Genomic DNA, 22,069 nt, shown 5'->3' on the forward strand with positions numbered 1-22,069 from the left:
GTTCGATCCCTGGTCCGGGAAGATCCCACATGCTGAGGAGCAGCTAAGCCTGTGTGCCAGAACTACTCGTACCCTCACTTCTGGCTCAGTAAATTCCTTTTTTTTTCTTTCTTTTTTTTTTTTGCCGCACCACGGCATGCAGGGTCTTAGTTCCCCCACCAGGGATCGAACCCCTGCCCCCAGCAGTGGAAGCGCAGAGTCCTAACCACTGGACTGCCAGGGAAGTCCCTGGCTCAGTAAATTCTTTTACCGCCCGCGTTGCCATCCCCATCACCACACTCCGCGGCATTTTGGTGGCGGGTAGGGTGCTCTCTCTGCCCTTTCCGATCTGTCTTCCACCACGTAGCGATCAGCCTACTGACTCCAGGCAATTGAAGGTCCCCAGCCTGGGCTACTCCTCAGCGGGAGGTAAAGGCCTGCGGGACGGGACTCCGACTCGCTGTCGACCTAAGGGGTACGTTCTGGAAACGGTCTTTTCGCCTCTTCAACACTGCCTATGGTCTGAGGTCCCTGGAGACCGGGGATTAAAGCGTCCTGGCCGAGGCGACTCTTCCGAAGACCTAAAACCCGGTCCCATACTGAGCGACCATTCCTGCCTGATGGGGTGGCAGTGTCCTTTGGCCCTAGCCTTGGGACTCCTCACTTCCAACGGCTGGCGCAGTCGGCAGCAGCAGCTCGTTGGGGCGAATCCAGGCACACTGTGAGATCCCCTTTCTCTTTACATCCTCCCTTGACGACCGTGCATCCTGATCCGCCAACATCTCCAGGTACTTCAAACGAGTCGCCACAAAACCAGTGAGTTTCCCCCTCTGGGTTGGCCCGAGACCCGCTTCCCTTCCTGGTCTTGGGGTGATCGGCCGGGCCTCAGGAAGCCTCTGTCAGACAGAAGGTGCCTCAAGAGGTCCTCTGTTCGGGGGTAGCCCCAGTCTAGAGTGCAACCTCAGGTCCCTCGCGGACAGGGCATGAGGCCTGTTTTCCTCTAGGGATGCCTTTTGTTGTTTGGTTTTGTTTTGTTAATATTTATTTATTTGGTTGTGCCGGGTCTTAGTTGCAGCAGGCAGGGTCCTTAGTTGCGGCTCGCTGGCTCCTTAGTTGTAGCACGTGGGCTCCTTAGTTGCCGCTGGAACCTGGGTCCCCGGCACTGGGAGCGCGGAGTCTTATCCACTGCGCTACTGGGAAGTCTCTAGAGATGCCTTTTCAGTAGACGCTGTGCCTGGTTAAGGTCCAATATGGGTCTAACACCCTCTATTCTTGCTGACTCACCTTTGGGATGTATTCTTAAAAATTGGACTTGGAAGTTCCCTGGCAGTCCAGTGGTTAGGACTTCGCACTTTCACTGCTGTGGCCCCGGGTTCAATCCCTGGTCTGGGAACAAAGATCCCCAAAGCCTCCCACAAGCCGCACAGTGTGGCCAAAAAAAAAAAATTGGATTAAATTTGATTTCCAAACTCTCTGCGACATTTGGTTCCGGATCAGGAGGTCTGGCCTCTCAACAGGTCCCTAAACTATAACACCATCCTGCAGCTTGATCTCTTTTGTCAAAACTCGGGAAGGACTCTGAGGTCCCCTACATTCAGGCCTTCATGGCCCTGTCACAAAACCCCAAATTAGGACAAACCTGTCACATATGCCTCTCCAAATTCTGCCCTCGAAGCCTGACACAGATATTCTCCAACATCCCTCCTTTAATCTCCCACGCACTCCTCTTAACCCGCTCCCCTCCTACCATTCCCCTTCCTATCCCGACACCCTCTCACCTTCCCACCCCCGTTCAGGTGCCTCATATCTGAACACCCTCAACCCCCTGAAAATCTCTTGCCTCTCCATGAGGTGGCCAATGGAGAAAAGGGCACTATTCAAGTTCACATCCCCTTGCCTATGTCTGACTTGTCACAAATCAAAACTAAATTGGGATCTTTTGGTCAGGACCCCACCAATTTTATTCGGGAATTCAGAGGAATTCACGGTGGCTTTCGATCTGACCTGACAGGACATCTATGTTGTCTTGACCACCTGTTGTACCCTAGAGGAAAAGTCCTGTATTTGGTCCCTAGGGTGGGCTTGGGCAGATGAAGCACATGCCTGCACCCCTGACAATGCCCATCCACCTGGGGCTGTCCCTGACACAGAACCAAATTGGACATATCAGGCCACCGACACAGGGCCTACATGAGGACAAGGCTGCTGAGATTACATGATTACCTGCCTAATTGAGGGGATGAAAAAGGCTGTCATCAAGCCAGTAACTTACAACAAACTTCATGAAATAACCCAGGACTTCTCTGAAAACCCTACCTTATTTCAAGCCCGCTTAGCTGAAACTATGCATAAATACACAAACCTAAACCCTGAGAGTCCAGAGGGACTAGCTATTCTGGCCGTTCACTTTACCAGCCAAGCTTCACCTGATATCAGACAAAACTCCAAAAACTTGAACAGGGACCCCAAATTCCCTTTGCCGTCCTATTAGATACGGCCTTCAAGGTCTTTAATAACCGGGAGGAAGCCTCGAGAGTCCAAAGGGCTAAACGGGAAGATGAAAGAGGTAAACAAACGGCAGGCCCAATATATGGCAACCGCAGTTGTTAGCTTGCTGTCCATTTCGGGCACCCCCATGGCTTGTCCCAGCCAACCAAAGGGGACAGCCGCCCTGGCCCATTCCTGCTTCCACTGCAGCCAACCAGGGCTCTTCAGTTGGGAATGTTCCAAGCCTCTAGGGCCTTGTCTCAACCGCAAGCAACGTGGCCACTGGAAACGGGACTGTCCCTCTCTCCCTCAAGGGGGAGGGCCATCCCCCACTCAAAGGCCCCATGCGCCACAGGGAGGTCCCCAAGCCCCAAGGGCCCCTTCCCAGGGACAAATGCTCTTGACGCCCAAGGGTGACCAGAAGAGACCATAAAAGAAGCCCAGTTCTCTCCCCCAGCAGACCCCCTCTTGGTCTCGCCTGCTGCTCCCTTGCAGTGTATGCAATAAATCTCGCTTTCTACCCTCACTTCTGACCCAGTAAATTCTTTTATCACCTGCGTTGCCAGCCCCATCGCCGCACTCCACGGCAATAATGCCATCAGCAGCAACATGGATGGACCTAGAGATTATCATACTAAGCAAAGTAAGTCAGAAAGAGAAAGACAAATACCATATATTACTTATATGTGGAATCTAAAATATGACACAAATGAACGTATCTACGAAACAGAAACAGACTTACAGACATAGAGAACAGACTTGTGGTTGCCAAGGGTGGGGGGGCGAGGATTGGGAGTTCGGGATTAGCAGATGCAAACTAGTATGTATAGGATGGATAAACAACAAGGTTCTACTGTATAGCACAGGGAACTATATTCAATATCCTGTGATAAACCATAATGGAAAAGAATATGAGAAAGAGTATATATATGTTTAACTGAGTAACTTTGCTGTACAGTAGAAATTAACACAACATTGTAAATCAACTATACTTCAATAAAATTTTTAAAAATATCTGTGTGATGTACTCTAAAATTTTTTCTCTCACCCTTTCTAGTGCTGGTAACATCCCACCTGTGGTTTCAGACCCACAAATGGAAAAATTCTACTCTGGCTATTTTGGCCTTCTCTCAGTTTCTCAAACACACCATGTTTTTTTATGCCTCAGGCCCTTTGCTCTTGCTGTTCCTTCTTATTCCTCACTCATCCCTAGCTCTTTCGATGGCTAGAAATCATGTTTTTTGCTTAACACCTGCTCAAAAAATCTTTCCTAGTACACCCAGCATGGTAGGTTTTCTCCATTACTTCCCCTTACCACTCTATTTCTGCCATAGCACTCATCACAATCTATAATAGCCTTTTTGTTTAATTCTTACTTTCTGTCTACTAGAATGAAAGCTCAATGAGGGTCCTTTTTGATCCTGTTAACCAGTTTATCCCCAATATCCAGAATAATGTCAGGCACCTGAGAGGCATGCAAATTGTTGATGGAAGAGATAGGCAAGCAGACTCAGCTATGGAAATTAAGTGGAGTGGTAGTCTTACTCCACAATTCCCAAGTACAGATTGGAATTCTCCCTGAGCCTCTCATAAAGTCACAGAATAAATAGAGGAAGGTGATTTTATTTCTCTAATTTGCAAATTAACAATTTTTTTAAAAGAAACGTAAATTAGTACAATAATAGGTAGAGTCATACACATATTTCTGGCTCCATTAGGTCAAAAGAAAAGAAGGACAAGAACACAAAGGAGACAAGCCTTCTAAGAAACTTGCTGTTCAGTCTATAGTCAATATGAAAAGGTAGCCTTTGGAGCCACAAAAAAGATGAAATCGTAGATGATTATGCTTGATTCTGAAGGAGTCAATCTCTCTGAGCAGCAGTAAGCAACAACTCAAATGTCCAAGTAGAGCATCAGGGTCCCTGAACAAAGAGCCTTCTTCTGGTTCCTCGGGCTCCCCCCACCAAGGGTATGGGCTCCCCAAGCAGTAGCAATATCATTCATAGCAAATGTCCCTCCTGTTTCAGGATGAGAACATCCACTCACTACAAGACCACAGAAGGACTCCTGGAGAGAAATGGGTAGTGTACCCCACCAAAGGAGCTGAGGCTGGAGAAAGATAGTTTTCTCATGTTTCTGTCTTGGAAGCAGGCCAATGCTGAAGTCAACCGGGCTATACCAATTCTGGTGTGAACATGGAGCAGCCACTGGGGGTAACAAGGTACCTGGCTGTGCATGGGTTGATGAGGCAGGAGACGCCAGGCCGGCACAAAGTCAGAGGCCCACTCTTCTAGTGTTGGGTCCACTTGATGCTCTTGAGGTCAATGCCATCCTGCACCATCTCCCAGAGAGGGCTGCCAAAGAGAAGAGGTATTTGGATGAGTGAAGGCTTAGGAAGCAGCCAGCACTGGCTACTAGGCTGTAAGCCTTGACTTGCCTCCATCTGCTCTTGTCTCTCCTCTACCTCCTTGCCCTGATAGACCCCAACACAAGAGGTTATCAAGTCTTTCTCAGCTATATGTAAGCAACAACTACTGAAGCCCGCGTGCCACAACTACTGAAGCCCGTGCACCTAGAGCGTGTGCTCCGCAACAAGAGAAGCCCCTGCTCGCCGCTGCTATAGAAAGCCAACATGCAGCAAAGAAGACCCCACGCAGCCAAAAAAAAACAACAAAAAAAACCCTAAAGAACTGAATAAATTCAGATGTTTTTCATTATTTAATTAAATTTTATTTATTTGGCTGCATGGCTTGTAGGATCTTAGTTCCCTGACCAGGGATTGAACCCATGCCCCCTGCAGTGGAAGTGCAGAGTCTTTTTTTCTTTGAACAGAGAACAGGAGTATTTATTTATTTATTTTAAAATTTATTTATTTATTTATTTATTTTTGGCTGTGTTGGGTCTTCGTTTCTGTGCGAGGGCTTTCTCTAGTTGCAGCGAGTGGGGGCCACTCTTCATCACAGTGTGCGGGCCTCTCACTATCGCGGCCTCTCTTGTTGCGGAGCACAGGCTCCAGACGCGCAGGCTCAGTAGTTGTGGCCCACGGACCTAGTTGCTCTGCGGCACGTGGGATCTTCCCAGACCAGGGCTCGAACCCGTGCCCCCTGCATTAGCAGGCAGATTCTCAACCACTGCACCACCAGGGAAGCCCTGAAGTGCAGAGTCTTAACCACTGGACCGCCAGGGAATTCCCCGTTATTTTATTTTATTTATTTATTTAAAAATTTTTTAATTTATTTTTATTTTTGGCTGTGTTGGGTCTTCGTTGCTGTGTGCGGGCTTTCTCTAGTTGTGGCGAGTGGGGCTCTGTTGTGGTGCGCAGGCTTCTCACTGCGGTGGCTTCTTTTGTTGCAGAGTACAGGCTCTAGGCGCTCAGGCTTCAGTAGTTGTGGCTCGCGGGCTCTAGAGCGCAGGCTCAGTAGTTGTGGCGCACGGGCTTAGTTGCTCCGCGGCATGTGGGATATTCCCGGACCAGGGCCCAAACCCGTGTCCCCTGCATTGGCAGGCAGATTCTTAACCACTGCGCCACCAGGGAAGTCCAGTTCTTTAGTTTTTTTGTTTGTTTGTTTGTTTGTTGTTTTTTTTTTTTGCTGTACGCAGGCCTCTCACTGTTGTGGCCTCTCCCGTTGCGGAGCACAGGCTCCGGACGCGCAGGCTTAGCGGCCATGGCTCACGGGCCCAGCCGCTCCGCGGCATGTGGGATCCTCCCAGACCGGGGCACGAACCCGTGTCCCCTGCATCGGCAGGCGGACTCCCAACCACTGCGCCGCCAGGGAAGCCCCAGTTCTTTAGTTTTTAAAGACACCTTTTCATACTCTGAAAACAAGTAGCCAAGAAGATCCACTTTCCTGCTTTGTGATATCTCTAAATCCTAAAATTCAAGGATTCTCAAACTTTAATTTCTGGCAGTGTGAATACACAGCCTAAGGATAAGAGAGGAGCCAGCACAGCAATTTCTTCCAAAGGGTCTCTGGTACAATAGTGCATACCTCATTTCTCGAAGACGCTTCACATGGTAAATGCACTTCTCCACTGTGTAGTCTACTTCCTCCTCTGTAGTGAAACGGCCGATTCCAAACCTGAAAAAGACACAGAGAGGAGCTCTGCATCAGACCTGTGGCACCAGGGTAAATTCATTCAGCAAATACTCAATGAGGATCTACTCCACAAAAGACATGGAGAGAACATGGTCCTTCCCCTAGAGGGCAGAGTTTCTCCGAACATGGTCTGTGCGCCACCTGAGAATCACTCTAGAAGTTTCCTACTCCTCCTCCAAACCTAATGAATCAGAATCTCTAGTGTGGCACTCAGACCTCTTCATCTTTCACAGACTTCCCAGGTGACAGTCAATGAGGTCTGCGAAACACTGCTCGAGAAACTTTCATGAAGAATGAAGAAGGGATAAGTTTAACTAAATTGAGGAAGACTCTAACAGGAGAAGAATAATACAAAAGAGGATGCCTTCCATAAATGCTGCAGCTCAAATGACTGACCTGATAGAAGAGTGAGCTAAATCCTCATCAGTGCCAATTGCTCGAAGGACGTAAGAGGGCTCCAGGGATGCAGAGGTGCAGGCACTGAGGAGAAAGACACAGAGCCTTGCTCAGTTCAGCAATAAATCTGCTTTTGGCCACAAACCTCCAGTCTTGCTCCCACCCCCAGACCCCTGGAGTCATACCATGGAGACAAAAGAGACATTCTAATCTGACACAGCGAAAGGGCCAGACGCTGCTAGCTGCTCTGGCCCCTGTGGAGGATAACCTCCTTGAGAAGGACACTGCCAAAGCATGACAGAGCATGATACCACGTGAGCTAGGTGTGACACCAAGAGGCAGCAGAGCACCAGGTGCTCACTCCCCTACAACCAAATGCATTATCTGTACAGGCCTGGACAGCAGCTAAACCCTTGGTGGCCTCTGAAGCATCCTTGAACTCTGGAGGCCTGTAAGAGAACTACCAGAATAACACTAGAACAGATACATGCATCTCCTGGGACCACAAAAGGCACAAAACTCTACCACAGGAGGCCCTCCTAGGGTGGCAAACTTTAGCCTGTGCCCAGCCAGCTAAAATTAGGTGCTTACAAAATGACTTTTACTCTCAACTAAGAGCTCTTGTGCCTGTCATCTCCACAGTGGGAAGCTTATTAACCTAACACTTAAAGCCAGACTAACTGGTCCTGCCACAGTCCCTGTCTATCCAATCCAACTCACCTTCCCGAGGATAAGGCAACATCCTTGAGTGCCATCAGCAGACTCTCCCCTTCCACATATGCAAAGGAGAGGTTGATACAGCCTGGAAGAGTGAATTACTATGAGAGAAGGCTCAGAGTCTCCAGCTCTTCCAGATGGGGACAGAATGGGCACGTCTGTACCTGGGTAATGGTGCTCAGGGTCTCCATTCATCACCACGTCTGGAAGGCTCTTCATTATCTTCCGTGTCAGTCGTTCTGCTAACTTGGAGATCCGCTTGTGGTCATACTGAGGAGCAGGCAAGGGAGGACTAAGCATAGTGACCATTAACAGCTCAGAAACACACAGGACGAGGAGCCCTGCCCGGTGCCCAGAAGTGACTGTGCATCTGACCCACCTATTGCCCTGTGTTGCTCATGGAGACCACTGTATCCCCAGCACTGAGCACAGAGATGCTCAATAACTGGACAGATGGTTTCAATAACCCAGAATAAATGAGCTGATAACTACTGAAGGGCCTGGATTTTGGAGCCCATAACACCTCCCTCAATAAGATGCCAGCAGCACTGGGACAAAGATGGTTTTCTTAAACCTCCTCTTCTGGCAAAGATCTGACCCAGTCATGCCCAGAAGCCTCAACACAGGAGACCCAGCACAGGGGAAGAATCTGTGGGAGGGAACTGCTCTCCGCATACCTCCATCTCTTGCTGTGCCACCTCACACGCAGCCCCCAGCCCCACCACCAAGGGTGTTGGGACTGTCCCAGACCGCATGCCCCGCTCCTGCCCCCCTCCACTCTGCAGGGCCTCCACACGCACACGGGGCCGGCGGCGAATGTAGATGGCACCAACCCCTGGGAAACAAAGTTTATTACAAAAAAAGAGAAAAAGGAAAATGCAGATGAAACAAAATATCACTTTTCAAAGGGGTCAAAATATTCTTTCAACTTTTCTGTAAGTTTGACATTATTCAAAAAAAAAAGATTGGGGGAAAAGAAGAAACAGCAGCAAAAACATAATATTTATCAAAATTATTTTATACCAGAAGGAGTGACAGCCAAAATGGTTTAAAGTAGCTCCCTATGCATGTATAAAATGACATCATGCAATGCAGCATTATTCATAATAGCAAAAAATTGGAAACAACTTAGATGTCCATAATCAGGAAAATGGGCAAATAAATTAGGGTACATCCATGCCTGAAATTCAAAGGAGGTGTATAAAAGAATGAGGAAGCTCCTGTACTACCACTATAAAATCTCCAAGATACATTGTTAGAACACTGGTGAAATGTGAATAATATCTGTACTTTAGTTTAAAAAAATTAAAGATGCATTGTTAGGTGAAGATGCAATGAGTGTAGTATGCTACTGTTTGAGTAAAAAGGGGAAGGGGGGAAGTATATATGTGATTATAAATGTATTTATTTATTTATTTTTGGCCACGTTGGGTCTTGGTTGCTGTGCATGGGCTTTCTCTAGTTGCGGTGGGCGGGGCCTACTCTTCATTGTGGTGTGCGGGCTTCTCATTGCGGTGGCTACTGTTGTTGTGGAGCACGGGCTCTAGGTGGCGCGGGCTTCAATAGTTGTGGCACGCGGGCTCAGCAGCTGTGGCTCGTGGGCTCTAGAGCGCAGGTTCAGTAGTTTCAGTGCACGGGCTTAGTTGCTCCACGGCATGTGGGATCTTCCCAGACCAGGGCTCAAACCCGTGTCCCCTACACTGGCAGGCAGATTCCTAAACACTGTGCCACCAGGGAAGTCCCATATATGTGATTATAAATGCATAAAATAGTTCTAGAAAAATACTCAAGAAACTGTCTCCCTAGGGGGAACTGCATGGCTTAGAGACAGAGGTGAGAGACTTTCCACAGTGTACTTTTTTGCAGCTTTTGAATTTTGAACCATATTACCTTGTCTAAATAGAATAAAAATTTTTAATTTAGAAAAAAATTAAAACCTTGAGGGGAAAAAAAGGGGAGAAGTCAGAATGGAAGTAAAAATTAGCATAATCTCCTAGGGTCTATCAAAACTTAAAAACGTATACAACTTGTGACTCAGCAAATCTGTTTATAGGAATTTCATACCAAAATATGAGCATGAATGTACAAAGGTATTCACTAAGTAGCCAAGGGTTTTGAATAGAGTGAGCACTTGCTGAAGGTCACCTTCTCCCTCACAGAACAACTACTGACTTATTGAGGCAGAGACTACAGGTACCATAGCAAGTAAGGCAATGGTTCCCAAATTTATTATGAAGGACCCTAGTTTTAAAATAATTTATGTGCCAAACTGCATTTATTAAGAAATATTTCATTTCCCCATTAAAATAAAATCAAATTCAAGTATCCTACACTGTCTGAATCTCTGCAGTTCCCAGGTTCAGAGAGTCAGTGCTCAGATACTACATCTGGATAGTGAAGGATACAATGTTATCTAAATCTATTTAGATCCTGAGTTCAGCAAGCAAGAGTTTGGATAGTGAGGGATACCTGTACACGTTTATGTGCTGATCAGAGCTTCTGCTCAATATGAGTTAATTTTATCAAAACAGATTTATGTACAAAAAAAGCCAATAAGCCAATTTTAGTTAAAGATAGAACACCTGTTGGGCTTACAAAAACACTCTTTACAACCTCTGGGAGCCTTTAGAAGAAGTCTCTCTTATATACTTCCAGGAGTTATCACACCTTTTTCTACAAGGTGTACATCCAGATGACACACCCCGCAGACAGAGCAAGCGTACTGGCATAACCAACCACCACAGGCCCTCACCCAAGAGACAGAGGAGGAGTTGTTCATTTTGGATGGGTACCTCCATAAAATAGAGGACAATAGTCGCTTCCCAAAGATTGGGGTGCAGAGGCAGAATTCCACCTAGAAAACATTCCTAGGCCAATAGGACCATAGGAAACAGACAAGTATCCTTGAGAGATTAATAGGAGCAAAGACTACTAAAACTAGGAACAAACACCAAGAAACATAAAAGCCCATACAATCTTCCCCTAAGGCTAAAGCAAGACACGAGGGAATGAAGAACTCAAAGAATATTGATCTGCAAATCACAGTGGGGTAGACAAGCTAACTGGACTTATCCAGCTCATTTGATACGACAAAACCTTTGTTCCTCAACCAAATTAACATCTACATGAAAGTATTTTCTAAAGAGACCAGTGAAGAATGGCCTGCTATATAGTAACTGCTAGAAGCTACCAATAAGCACATGTTCCTAGCTATTGCTAAATGACACTTGCATTCTGCAGGGCACTCTGAATATACAATTTCCTCTGAGAGCAGTGAGAGTCCCCAATGAGTCCCAGGAACACCTGTCAAAGAGTTTGCCGGGAGGTCCAGAGAGGAGGAACTCTAGGAGGGGCTAGTACCTTTCGGACCATAGATTTTGTGACCACTGATGCTCATGAGATCAATTTTCATGTCGTTGACGTCGAGTGGGATTTTTCCAACAGCCTGGGCTGCATCAGTATGGAAATACACTTTTCTGGAACTGCAAATGTGCCCTGAGAAAACAACAAAGGGGAAGAACCAGAGCACGATGCTAGGAAGTAACCTGGCAGTGGTCCCACAATGTACCATGAGATCTAAGGCAAAATTATACATGGCATTGGCCACTAGCCACATAGTAAATCACTTCTCTCTCTTTCTGTCTCTGTCTCTCATTCTCAGCTCTAGCGTCCTTGACTAGAATAAACAAGAGCAAGTGCAAAACACCCAATCAAAACACCCCCGATATTCTGATTCATAAGACTCTTCCTACCTCATTAACACTGGCCTTTCAATATATCAGATTAAATTTTAGATCCTTTTAATTTAAAAGAAGCAAAGATTAACAGATCTATTTGCTAATGTACCTAAGAGGTTACAGGGCGAGTGCCTCTGGCTCTATGAGCATAGTAAAGAGATGTTCTAAAACAAAAAAGGTAAAAGAGGAAGAGAAAAAAGGTGGAGGTTTTTTGTTTTGTTTTCTGCACCAAGTGCAATAAAATGAAAACAACATAAAGGGTACTACACCTGGATTCAAATACTAGCTGTGCTATTTACAATATGTCCTTGAACAAGGAACTGAAGCTCTCTCTCTCTTAGTTTCCTTACCTCATTCTATAAAGTGTTACAGCTCCTAGTCCAGTCCTGCTCCTCAGATGGATCTCAGTGGTGGGCAAGCGTCAGGGTCCACCCATGATACTCACCTATTTCTGCAATGGGCTGCTTCACTCCAATCTCATTGTTCACAGTCATGACTGAGACCAGACTGGTATCCGGCTGGATGGCAGCCTCTAGTTCCTAAGAACATCAGGAGTAAGGAAACTATAGTACCAACAAAGTCCTCCCTAACTCAGAATGTATGCAAGCTTAGTCTTGAAAAGGGGCCTTTCACTACACACCTACCGGAGTGGGTAAAATTAAAATAGTGACAACACAAAATGCTGGCGAGGAGGCAAAGAAACTGGATCACTCATATACGACTGGTGGGAACCTAAAATGGTACAACCACACTGAAAAACAGTTTGGTAGTTTTTGTTTCTTATAAAAATAAACATGAAATTACCATATGACCCAGTAATTGCACTCTTGGGCATTACCTCAGGGAAATGTAAACTTAAATTCACACCAAAAAACCGATACATAAATGTTCATGGTAGCTTTATTCATAATAGCCAAAACCTAGAAACAACCCAGATGTCCTTCAACAGGTAAATGGTTAAAGAAACTGTGTACTTCCATTACATGGAATACTATTCAGCAATAAAAAGGTACAGACTACTGAGACATGCAACAACTTAAATGACTCGCCAAAGACTTATGCTAAATTAAAAGAGCCAATCCCAAAAGGTTACGTACTATATTATTCCATTTACGTAACATTAGTGAAAAGACAAAATTAAAGAAATGGAGATCAAATTAGTGGTTTTAAAAGAAGACCATGGGACTTCCCTGGTGGTCCAGTGGTAAAGAATCCGCCTTAACAATGCAGGCGGATCTGATCTGGGTTTGATCCGTGGTCAGGGAACTAAGATCCCACATGCCATGGGGCAACTAAGCCCATGCACCACAACTACCGAGCTCGCGCGCCCTGGAGCCTGCGTGCCACAACTAGAGAAGAGAAAACCCGCAGGCCGCAACTAGAGAGAAGCCCGCGCACCACAATGAACAGCCTGTGCGCCGCAACGAAAGATCCTGCATGCCTCAACAAAGATCCTGCGTGCCACAACTAAGGCCCGACGCAGCCAAAATTAAAATAATTAATTAATCAATCTTAAAAAAAAAAGACCATGAAGCGTCATTGTAGTGATAGTTACAATGAAACTACACATGTGATGAAACTGCATAGAGCTAAACACACACACAAGTGCGTACAAGTAAAACTGGGAAAATCAGAGCAAGATGGATAGATTCTATCAACATCAATATCCTGGTTGTAATATTATACTATACTTCTGTAAGATGTTATCATTAAGGGAAACTGATAGAGGGTACATGAGATCTCTCTGTATTACTTCTGACAACTGCATGAGAATCTATAATTATTTAAAAGTTAAAAGTTTAATAAAAAAAAGAGGGGGAGCCTTTCCTACATAAGGTTGTCAGAGTAAAAAGCAGCAAAGAACAAAGTAAGTAGTAAAAAACAAGGCTACTATTTTCAACACTGAGGTAGGGACCACATTTGACTAAAATATTTATCTTAAAGAAACTAGTAATCAACCTCCCAACATCTGTTATGCTTTCCCTGACACTGGTCTAATGTAGGTTCTCAATGTTATGTTTCTCTCAGTTTCTTGTTTACTTCCTTTATTGCATATATCCCAATTCATAATTATTTCATTTATGTGTTTGTTTACATGTTAACTGTCCCCTTCACTAGAATATAAGCTCCTTGAAGGCAGGGACTAACATCCTACTTAATGGTGAAAGCTTTCATCTAAGATCAGGAAGAAAACAAGGGTATCTGCTCTCACCACTTTTATTCAACTGGGCAAAAAAAAGAAATAAAAGCCCTCCAGGTTGCAAAGAAAATAGTAAAATTATCTCTATTTGCACATCACAGGGATCTGTCCAGGGATGGATTTGTCTAGAGATGTCTAGGGATGCTGATATCCAAAATTTGGTGGAGAAGATACCTGGACCCAAAATTGACATATAAAGATATGGGCCAAAAAGGGAAATATTATTCACAAAAACTACACCTACTCTTTTGAAGCATGAGAAACATCAGTGCAGGGAGAAGGAGGCCAGAGCTTTCCCGTGGTGGCTGTCACACAGACCAGGAAGCACCAACAAAGCTGAGAAACAAATCTTCCACAGAAAAGGAGGATGCTACACACTCAAGGGGAACATACTCTGAGTCACACTGCAAGGCCTATTTCTCTAAACCCCTCCGTCACCATTAGATCTAGTCCTTCAAGCTCTAGCTGAGGCTGAAGAGATAGATTTATAGGCTGAAGCCAGGCTCCTCCTATTTTGTCCCTCTTACCTTCAGGTCGATGATCCCACTCTTCTTCACTGGGAGGTAGGTGACCTGAAAGCCCTCAGCTTCCAGTGAACGGCAGGAGTCCAAGACACATTTGTGTTCTGTCTGCGTGGTGATCAAGTGCTTTTTCCGTGATCTGTAGAACCTGGCCACCCCCTAGAAATTGGCAGTGGTGAAAGGAAGAAGAATATACTCAGAGAGACAGCAGTGACTTCCATCCTAGTTGTAGGGAGTAAGTGGACAAAGGCAGCATGCTCCAACATCAATTATCTGACACCAATTGCATGTCCTATAATTCAATTTAATTCTGACACTAACTATCCCAAATTAGCGCAAATCCCACGGGTTAAGGGCCTCAGTCCCACAAGACTGCCTCTACTTCAGATGCCAGCCGTAAGGCCTAGGTGTCACAAGTCACCCACCCATACTTCCCCAGCTGGCTACAAATACAGGGCTTCCCACAGTCCCCTAAGGTTCAATAATTCTCTATGATTCACAGAACTCAATGAAAACACTATATTACTATCATAGCTTTATCACAAAGGATACAACCCAGGAACAGCCAAATGGAAGAGATGCACAGGGTGAGTTCTGGGGCAGGGAGGGGCACAGAGTTTCCATGCCCTCTCCCCGTAAATCTAAGAATGCCACCTTCCAGTACAACCATGAGTTTGCCAACCTGGAAGCTCCTCTGAGTTTTGTTTTCCAGAGTTTTTATGGGGGTTTCATAACACAGGCACAACTGATTAAATCATTGGCCATATGACTGGACTCAATCTCCAGCCCCCCTCTCTTCCCCAGATGAAAGTTACAACTCTCTAATCACATTCTTGGTCCTTCTGGAGTGGCCAGCATGTCCCTTGAAACTATCTAAGGGCCCACCATGAATCACTTCATCACCAGAAACTCAGGTATGGCAAAGGGGCTTGTTATGAATAACAAAACACATTCCTAGCATTCAGGAAACTGCAAGGTTTTAGAAGCCCTGTGCCAGGAACACAGGACAAAGACCAAATATATTTTTTATTGTACCATAGGTGGAAAATGGGGAACATTGCTATCCTTGCATCCCAGGAAAAGTCTGTCTCTTTTATTTCTATTTAAATACAAAACATGCAAATATGGTGATACCCAAAGCTGGCAGTGCAGAAGTGAAACTCATAGACGCATTCCTTGCTGATAGCATTATTTACACTATAATCTCTTCAGAAATCATTTACAAAGATGTCTTAAAAGCTGAATTCACACTCTTTACTGTGATTCCTCTTTTGGGAATTTACCTTAGGGCAGCGGTCCCCAACCTTTTTGGCCCAGGGACCGGTTTCATGGAAGACAGTTCTTCCATGGATGTTGGGGGGGGAGGGCAGGGTTCAGGCAGTAATGAGAGCGATGGGGAGCGGCAGATGAAGCTTCACTCGCTCGCCCGTCTGCCGCTCACCTCCTGCTGTGCAGCCTGGTTCATAGACCGGTAGCGGTCCATGGCCCCGGGGGTTGGGGACCCCTGCCTTAGGGAAATATTTCAAAGGATAGATGAAGCTTTAGAGACAAAATATGCTTTAGTTATATTTACAATCCTTAGAAAAATAGAAAGATTAAACACCAACAACAGAGAAATGAACAGTAAACTGCAATAACACAACTCCATGAAAAAGAATATAGTTAGTTATATTAAAAACTATCGAGTTTGAAATGGAAAAACATAGGATATGTTATTAATGGTTACAGAAGAATAAATGTAGCATGCTACAATATGTGAAAATATTAAAAGCAAATTCATATGTATTCATATGTATAATTTGTTTTCTAGAACAATACTAAACAGACTTGAGGTCAGAATAGGGGAGGAAGAAGTGGAAGACCTACACTTTATTTTAAACCTTTCCATAGGGTTAAAAAAAAAAATCTCACCACATATGCATGAATTCCTTTAAAAAAATTAAAATAAATAAAATGTGCAACCCAGTCCCTCCCAGAGCTTATAAGAATACTATTTTAAAAGCAGAATATGAAACTAATTAGGCCAAAATTATAACTACATAAAGACTGTATGTTCTTGAGGACAAGGAACATAAAAATGAAAACATCAGAAGTTCCCTCCCCACCTCCTATCTCACTTACCCAAATCCTCTAACAGCAGACAGATATTTACTCCACCCGTCCAGGAGACCAGAGGAAAGCTGTCGCAACTACTCTAGCAATCCTTGGCCTCTAGGTTTGGGAATCTGCAGAAACCTTCAAAGCAAACATTTTCTAAGTTCTGAAAATGCTCCCCATTCCAGAAACCATTCTCATCTTTGGAGAGACCACACCCCTGGCTCTGTGGCCTCTGCAGTCCCAAGGAAGGATACCTTCCTTCTAAAGGGATCAGGCAGAGTACTGATGACTCTGGAACCTGGCCTATGTCTAGGCCTCCTTTACTCAGTCCAAGGTCAGAAAAAGCCATACTTGCAACACAGGTGAGAGACAGTGGTGAGAGGGGGTAGAGCCAGAGTTGAACCTACAGCAGCCCACAATTTATCAGAGCCTTGGTATTTACACAAGTGACCCTGGCAACCAGACCCAGTCAGACGTGTTTATGTTCTGTGAAACACTGACATGACTACTGAGACTGGAATTTTACTTTTGTTAGCACCGAAGATCGGTAGGTCCTAAGGATAGAGTGACTAATCTCAGAATGGGTGATCAAGTGAATGTCTGCAGAAGGCACCACAGCAACCAGTACAAAACGGGGACATCTAAAGAAAACAGGAGGAACTTGCTGCAGACAGATCTCATCAGAAAGAAAGGGAAGGCTGAGAGGAAGGCAGCCCTGAAATCACAGATATGTGTGAAGCTGGTAACAAGAAGCAGAGAAATATATCCAATAACAAGTGTATTCTGGACTTCACTGTGACTAGATCAACAGGATGGGGAAAAGGCTTGAGTCACCATTATTTACTCTTTGAAGTAGCTGCCATCCAAAACACCACATGGTTGATGGTCCAAGAGCCACCTCCTTTCCTATCCAACTACCTCACTGAACTCAGTTCAACAGGAGCAAAGACTTAAGATAGAGTAGACTGCAAAGGGCTGAAGGAAGCAACAAATCAGAAAGAGTATGTGTCTGTATTTTCTTCACAATAGGGTGAAAGTGGGTAGCTGGGAAATATATATGAGCCTAAATGATGGCAGGACACCACCTCCCAGGTCAGGAAAGCCCAGATATGCCCTTTGGTTCCCTTCTCTTACCTTAATTGCTATGTTGTTGGATTCAGTAGCGCCACTAGTGAAGATAATCTCACGAGGATCAGCCCCAATCAGAGATGCTACTTGCTGCAAGCCAAGAAACAAAAATAAGTAGCATCAGTTCCCTAGGCAGGAATGCAGCTGCAGAGACAACTAAGACAAAGGTCTGGAGCAAGAAGAGCTCCACTGCATTCTATCAACTGCTCAAGAAGCAGCTCTGTACCCACTAGAATCAGACAAGGGGATATATTCAGCTACATCCCAGATCCCAGGCTCTTTTCCAGCCCAATACAAAATAATAACTTTGGTGTTTTTGAAAAAGCACTTATTGAGCTCTTAGTATGTATACGCATCATGTTAATAAACACATCACCAGGGCTTCCCTGGTGGCGCAGTGGTTGAGAATCTGCCTGCCAATGCAGGGGACACAGGTTCGGGCCCTGGTCTGGGAAGATCCCACATGCCGCGGAGCAACTAGGCCCGTGAGCCACAACTACTGACCCTGCGCGTCTGGAGCCTGTGCTCTGCAACAAGAGAGGCTGCGACAGTGAGAGGCCCGCACATCGTGATGAAGAGTGGACCCCGCTTGCTGCAACTAGAGAAAGCCCGCGCACAGAAACGAAGACCCAACACAGCCAAAAATAAATAAATAAATAAATATATAAACACGTCACCAGAATTGTCTGATTTAATCCACCCAATAACCCCAAGAAGTAGGAACTACTACAATTTCTATTTTCTTTTTCTTTCTTTCTTTCTTTTTTTGGCCATGTTGGGCGGATTGCAGGATCTTAGTTCCCCAACCAGGGATCGAACCCAGGCCCTTCCCAATCTCCATTTTCAGTGTGAGGAAACTGAGGCTTCGAGAAATCAGATAACTTGCCAAAGGTCACTTAGCTAGGAAATGTGGGAACTAATCAAATGCCTTCAGAGAGACTCCAAAGGCCTGTTCTTTGAATCTCTTCCTGAGAGAGCCCCAAGCCATTTCCACCTCCACCCACAGCTACAAAAAAAGAAATGCCTCCCACTGACCCTCTGACATCAGAACCTCCTGGAGTCCTCTGTACTAACCTGGCGAGCACGTTCCATGGCTGCCTCACTCTCCCAGCCATAAGCATGTGTCCGGGAATGTGGGTTCCCATAGTAGTTGACTAGGTAAGGGAGCATGGCATCAAGCACCCGAGGGTCCTGAGCATAACAGAATAGATCAGTCTCCTTGAGCCCATAGTTTACTCGGGCCCCACTCCATCCCCTGAGACCTGCCCAACCTGCCTCAGCACACTCCCAACCCTTCAGACCCTGCCTAGATTAGGCCTCAAACATTCTTCCATCCCCTCAGGTACTAATCAAATGTTAGCCTAATATACTCCCCTACCAACCCATCTTAAATCAGATTATTCTACCATCTGCTCAGATAATCTACAAACATTGCCCTGTCCTGATAGCCGTGTCTGCAGGTGTTTCCACTCCTGCCAAGAAATGTGATCTACGAGAGCCCAGGACATGACAGAGTCCACATGTTGATGAAAACGTGCATTAATATTCAAGTGTTTATCATGCGCCAGGCGCTGTTCTAAGGGCTACTGTCTTTTAACCTATTTAATTCTTGCCCAAATTCACGTAGTAAGTAGCGATCCAGCTAATTCCAGAGCCTATGCTTTTAACTACTACCAGAGTGCCTGCACTGAGTGATGTGTCCAAGATCAATAGCTAGTAAGTAGTAAAGCCATTTCTACAGGATTACAGCTTAAGCCTCCTGACTCCTGGCTCATTGTTTTTCCCAACACACAGTTCTCAATGGCTCTTACTTCTACAGGGATTCAGCCATTTCTGTGCATTGCCACTTCTACAATATAATTCCTAAAAACAGCTTGGGGAAAGCTGACCCTCGATCCTTACCAGAGGAGTTGTAGCTTGCACATCCATATACAGAGGTCGCAGCACTGATTCCGCCTCCGGAGCAGTGGCTGCATCTGAGGGAACAGCAGACTGGGGAGCATGGTCTACAACTGACAAAAAATAGAATGGAGTGGCCACGTGAGAGGATGCAACTCTGCACACAGGGCATCCAAGACAGCAGAAGGTAAAAGCTGGATGGAGGTGAGATAAATTTAAGGGGTGCTGAGGTCGAATCTCAGTGGAAAAGGAAACAAAACATCAGAAAACTTGAGCCAACTGTAAAAAGAGGTAAGGGAGAGAGACAGGGTTCTTGGAGGGGGTTGCTGAGACAACATTCAAATTGCATAGTTGGGAGTGAGGAGACCTCTGAAAGGGCAAAGCCACTGAGAAGGAATGTGGAGACGGTATGTAAGATCTCCTTCAAAGGTTACTGGCTGGACGACTGGCATCTCTAAAATTTGGCCAGGAGAGGTCCGAAGGCCGAGCATCAAGGGCTCTGAGGGCCTGCAGGGAAGGATCTGAAGTGCGGGAGGGGGGCGCGCGGCGAAGTCAACCGTTCGGAGGGCCGGCATGAGAAAGTTTGAGGGGTGCAGCCAAGAGGAAGGGTCAGAGGGTCTGGGTAGCGGGCGGAAGAGGGAGGTTCCTGAATATGCAGGTGCGTCCCCGCGCCCAGGGGAGAGATCCTCGCCTCCGGGGAAGTGGCAGCGAGCGAGTCCCGGAGCGTACCGCGCAGGCGCAGCTCCCGAGTGGGTGCCTTCGCCCTCGGCCACAGAGCGGCGGGGGCGGCCGCGGCCACCAGCCTCCAAGAGGTTCTCAGTAGCATCATCTCGGTAGCAGCCCTGCGCCCGAAGCGGCTGGAGTCCCCAGCTACAGGCCCCCGGAAGTACTACTCCGCGCCCCGGAAGCGGTTCCTCTGGCCGCGAGTGCGCTCCGCCTCGCGTTCCGTGTGAGACGTAGAGGCTGAGCGACCAAGGCCGCGAGCAAGGTAAGGTGGGGGCACCGTGGCGCGGGGACTCGAACGCTCAGAGGGTGATGGAGCCGGGCTACACCCTTCTTTTCCTTCCCGGATTTCCCCGAACCCCCCGGCCCGCTCCCTGCCCCACCTCCTACGCCCCCTGCCCGACTCGGGCTGGCGGCTAGGCCCACACTCCCCAAGCCTTCGAACCCCGCAGATGCCGGTGGCCGTGGGCCCCTATGGACAGTCACAGCCAAGCTGCTTCGACCGCGTGAAGATGGGCTTTGTGATGGGTTGCGCCGTGGGCATGGCAGCCGGGGCGCTCTTCGGCACCTTTTCCTGTCTCAGGTGAGGGGCATGGGCCGTGATCTCTGGGCGGGACTACCGGACTTTCCCGCCCCACTCGGCCTGCCGCTGGAATAGAGCCTACTTCTTTCCAATTCCCTCGCTGCCCTCTAACGAGCGAGACTGATTTCCTAACCACCTTCAATCTGGGAGGACAGGTTGGAAGCCTAAATGGTTGAGAATATGAGCTCTGACTCAAACACTCAATGGCCCCTTACTCATTTTGTAACCTTAGGCAAGTTGGAGCCTGGGTTTCAAGTGTAAAATGAGGTCAGTAACCTCTACATCATATAGTTATAAGGCTCAAATCAGACCACACTTAGCACACAATCTGGCACGTGTTAAGTGCTCAATAAAAGGCTATTCTTACCGTCTTCCTGCTGTTATATTTATTTCCAATTGCGCATAGCGAAACAAACGATTAAATTTACTGGGAACAGGATGTAGAAATTAAGCAGATAAACTCTACACCCTGTCATTTTCACACATAAAAGAGACTATTCCCATTTTTCCAGATTGTAAATTATCATTTACTGAGCACTGTCAGTCACGGTGCTAAATGCCCTGTTATCACAACAGGGCTGTGAATGCTGTGCTCCTCATTTTACACTTGACACAGCCTGTAAATTGCATTCTTAGTTCTTGAACCCAGGTCTGACATCCCTATCATTGTTTTAACACTAGGAAACCGTCTAAAAGACAGATGTCTTATTGGATCGTAAACTAGCACAAAAAAATGGTTTCCCTGTCCATGTACTTTATACTGCTTTTGTTGCCTCCCACAAACAGAAGTCAGTTGACACATTCATCAGAATCCACCTAGAGACCCTAATGGACCCTTTTCCTTGGCATTACACAACCCATATGGGAAGAGATAATATCCTGCCAGACTTCAGCAGTGCCCATTATAAACACAAATTGGAAAAGGGCAGTTAATGTTCCTCCCTGCATTTTTGTTCCCAATTGGCCCCATCTTGGTTTCCTCCTCTCAGGATCGGAATGCGGGGTCGGGAGCTGATGGGCGGCATCGGGAAAACCATGATGCAGAGTGGCGGCACCTTTGGCACATTCATGGCCATTGGGATGGGCATCCGGTGCTGATCAGGGCAGTGGTTGCCCACAACATCCACCCCCTCCCATCATTCCCAGCCCATGTACTATAATAAAACAAGTCTGAGTATTCTGAGTTTCTGTTAGAAGCATTTTTTCTCTCAGCCTGTTACCCAGCTTGGTTAGAGATCTTTGCAGGTGAGCTAGTGAGGTTTGGTGTCTTGTTTCACAAGACCTTTCTGTTAATCCAAAGTTGGGGGGGACTTCCCTGGTGGTCCAGTGGCTAAGACTAGGTGCTCCCAATGCAGGGGACCCAGGTTTGATCCCTGCTCAGGGAACTAGATCCCACATGCCACAACGAAGACCCAACTTTTTAAAAATAGTTTAGAATGATTCTGCATACCTGGGACTTTTCACAGATTCTAGTAAATCCTTATTATTCAACCCTTTAAGGTTGA

General features: G+C 46.3%; 2 protein-coding genes across 4 annotated transcripts; one reads left to right on the top strand and one right to left on the bottom strand.

Moving 5' to 3' along the window:
• Nucleotides 1–4,073: 4,073 nt before the first annotated feature.
• On the bottom strand, nucleotides 4,074–20,340 carry NFS1 (NFS1 cysteine desulfurase). Of its 2 annotated transcripts, XM_022592544.2 has the most exons (13): nucleotides 19,988–20,339; nucleotides 19,262–19,371; nucleotides 18,434–18,550; nucleotides 17,366–17,449; nucleotides 14,141–14,293; nucleotides 11,859–11,952; nucleotides 11,037–11,171; nucleotides 8,354–8,511; nucleotides 7,841–7,946; nucleotides 7,680–7,761; nucleotides 6,960–7,043; nucleotides 6,456–6,545; nucleotides 4,074–4,820 (listed from the first exon to the last, which is right to left on the bottom strand). In XM_022592544.2, exons 1-13 carry the CDS (start codon nucleotides 20,085–20,087, stop codon nucleotides 4,757–4,759), a joined length of 1,377 nt encoding a protein of 458 aa, XP_022448252.1. In that variant the 5' UTR covers nucleotides 20,088–20,339; the 3' UTR covers nucleotides 4,074–4,756. The 2 variants fall into 2 exon arrangements, with proteins under 2 accessions (XP_022448252.1, XP_089752926.1); XM_089896800.1 differs by lacking the exon at nucleotides 18,434–18,550 and having other exon boundaries at nucleotides 19,988–20,340.
• ROMO1 (reactive oxygen species modulator 1) lies at nucleotides 20,072–21,743 on the top strand. Of its 2 annotated transcripts, none has more exons than XM_089896802.1 (3): nucleotides 20,072–20,246; nucleotides 20,418–20,564; nucleotides 21,554–21,743. In XM_089896802.1, the coding sequence occupies exons 2-3, from the start codon at nucleotides 20,434–20,436 to the stop codon at nucleotides 21,660–21,662; spliced, it is 240 nt and encodes a 79-aa protein (XP_089752928.1). In that variant the 5' UTR covers nucleotides 20,072–20,246; nucleotides 20,418–20,433; the 3' UTR covers nucleotides 21,663–21,743. The 2 variants fall into 2 exon arrangements, with proteins under 2 accessions (XP_089752928.1, XP_022448254.1); XM_022592546.3 differs by having other exon boundaries at nucleotides 20,084–20,246; nucleotides 20,434–20,564.
• Nucleotides 21,744–22,069: the final 326 nt, after the last annotated feature.

The sequence above is a fragment of the Delphinapterus leucas genome, chromosome 15 (genome assembly GCF_059928025.1).
Source record: "Delphinapterus leucas isolate spDelLeu-1000000601 "Yukka" chromosome 15, BTC_Dleu_Yukka2, whole genome shotgun sequence".
Lineage (NCBI taxonomy): Eukaryota > Metazoa > Chordata > Mammalia > Artiodactyla > Monodontidae > Delphinapterus > Delphinapterus leucas.

Bases quoted from the DNA above. Each gene is read 5' to 3' on its own strand.
- NFS1 (XM_022592544.2), bottom strand. From the start codon at position 20,087: ATGATGCTACTGAGAACCTCTTGGAGGCTGGTGGCCGCGGCCGCCCCC. The intron at 8,512-11,036 runs GTACTAGCCCCT...TTTGTTTCCCAG, and splicing joins CAAAATCTATGGTCCGAAAG to GGGTTGGTGCCATCTACATT. The intron at 4,821-6,455 runs GTATGCACTATT...TCTCTTTGGCAG, and splicing joins AAGCGTCTTCGAGAAATGAG to CCCTCTCTGGGAGATGGTGC.
- ROMO1 (XM_089896802.1), top strand. From the start codon at position 20,434: ATGCCGGTGGCCGTGGGCCCCTATGGACAGTCACAGCCAAGCTGCTTC. The intron at 20,565-21,553 runs GTGAGGGGCATG...TCCTCCTCTCAG, and splicing joins GGCACCTTTTCCTGTCTCAG to GATCGGAATGCGGGGTCGGG.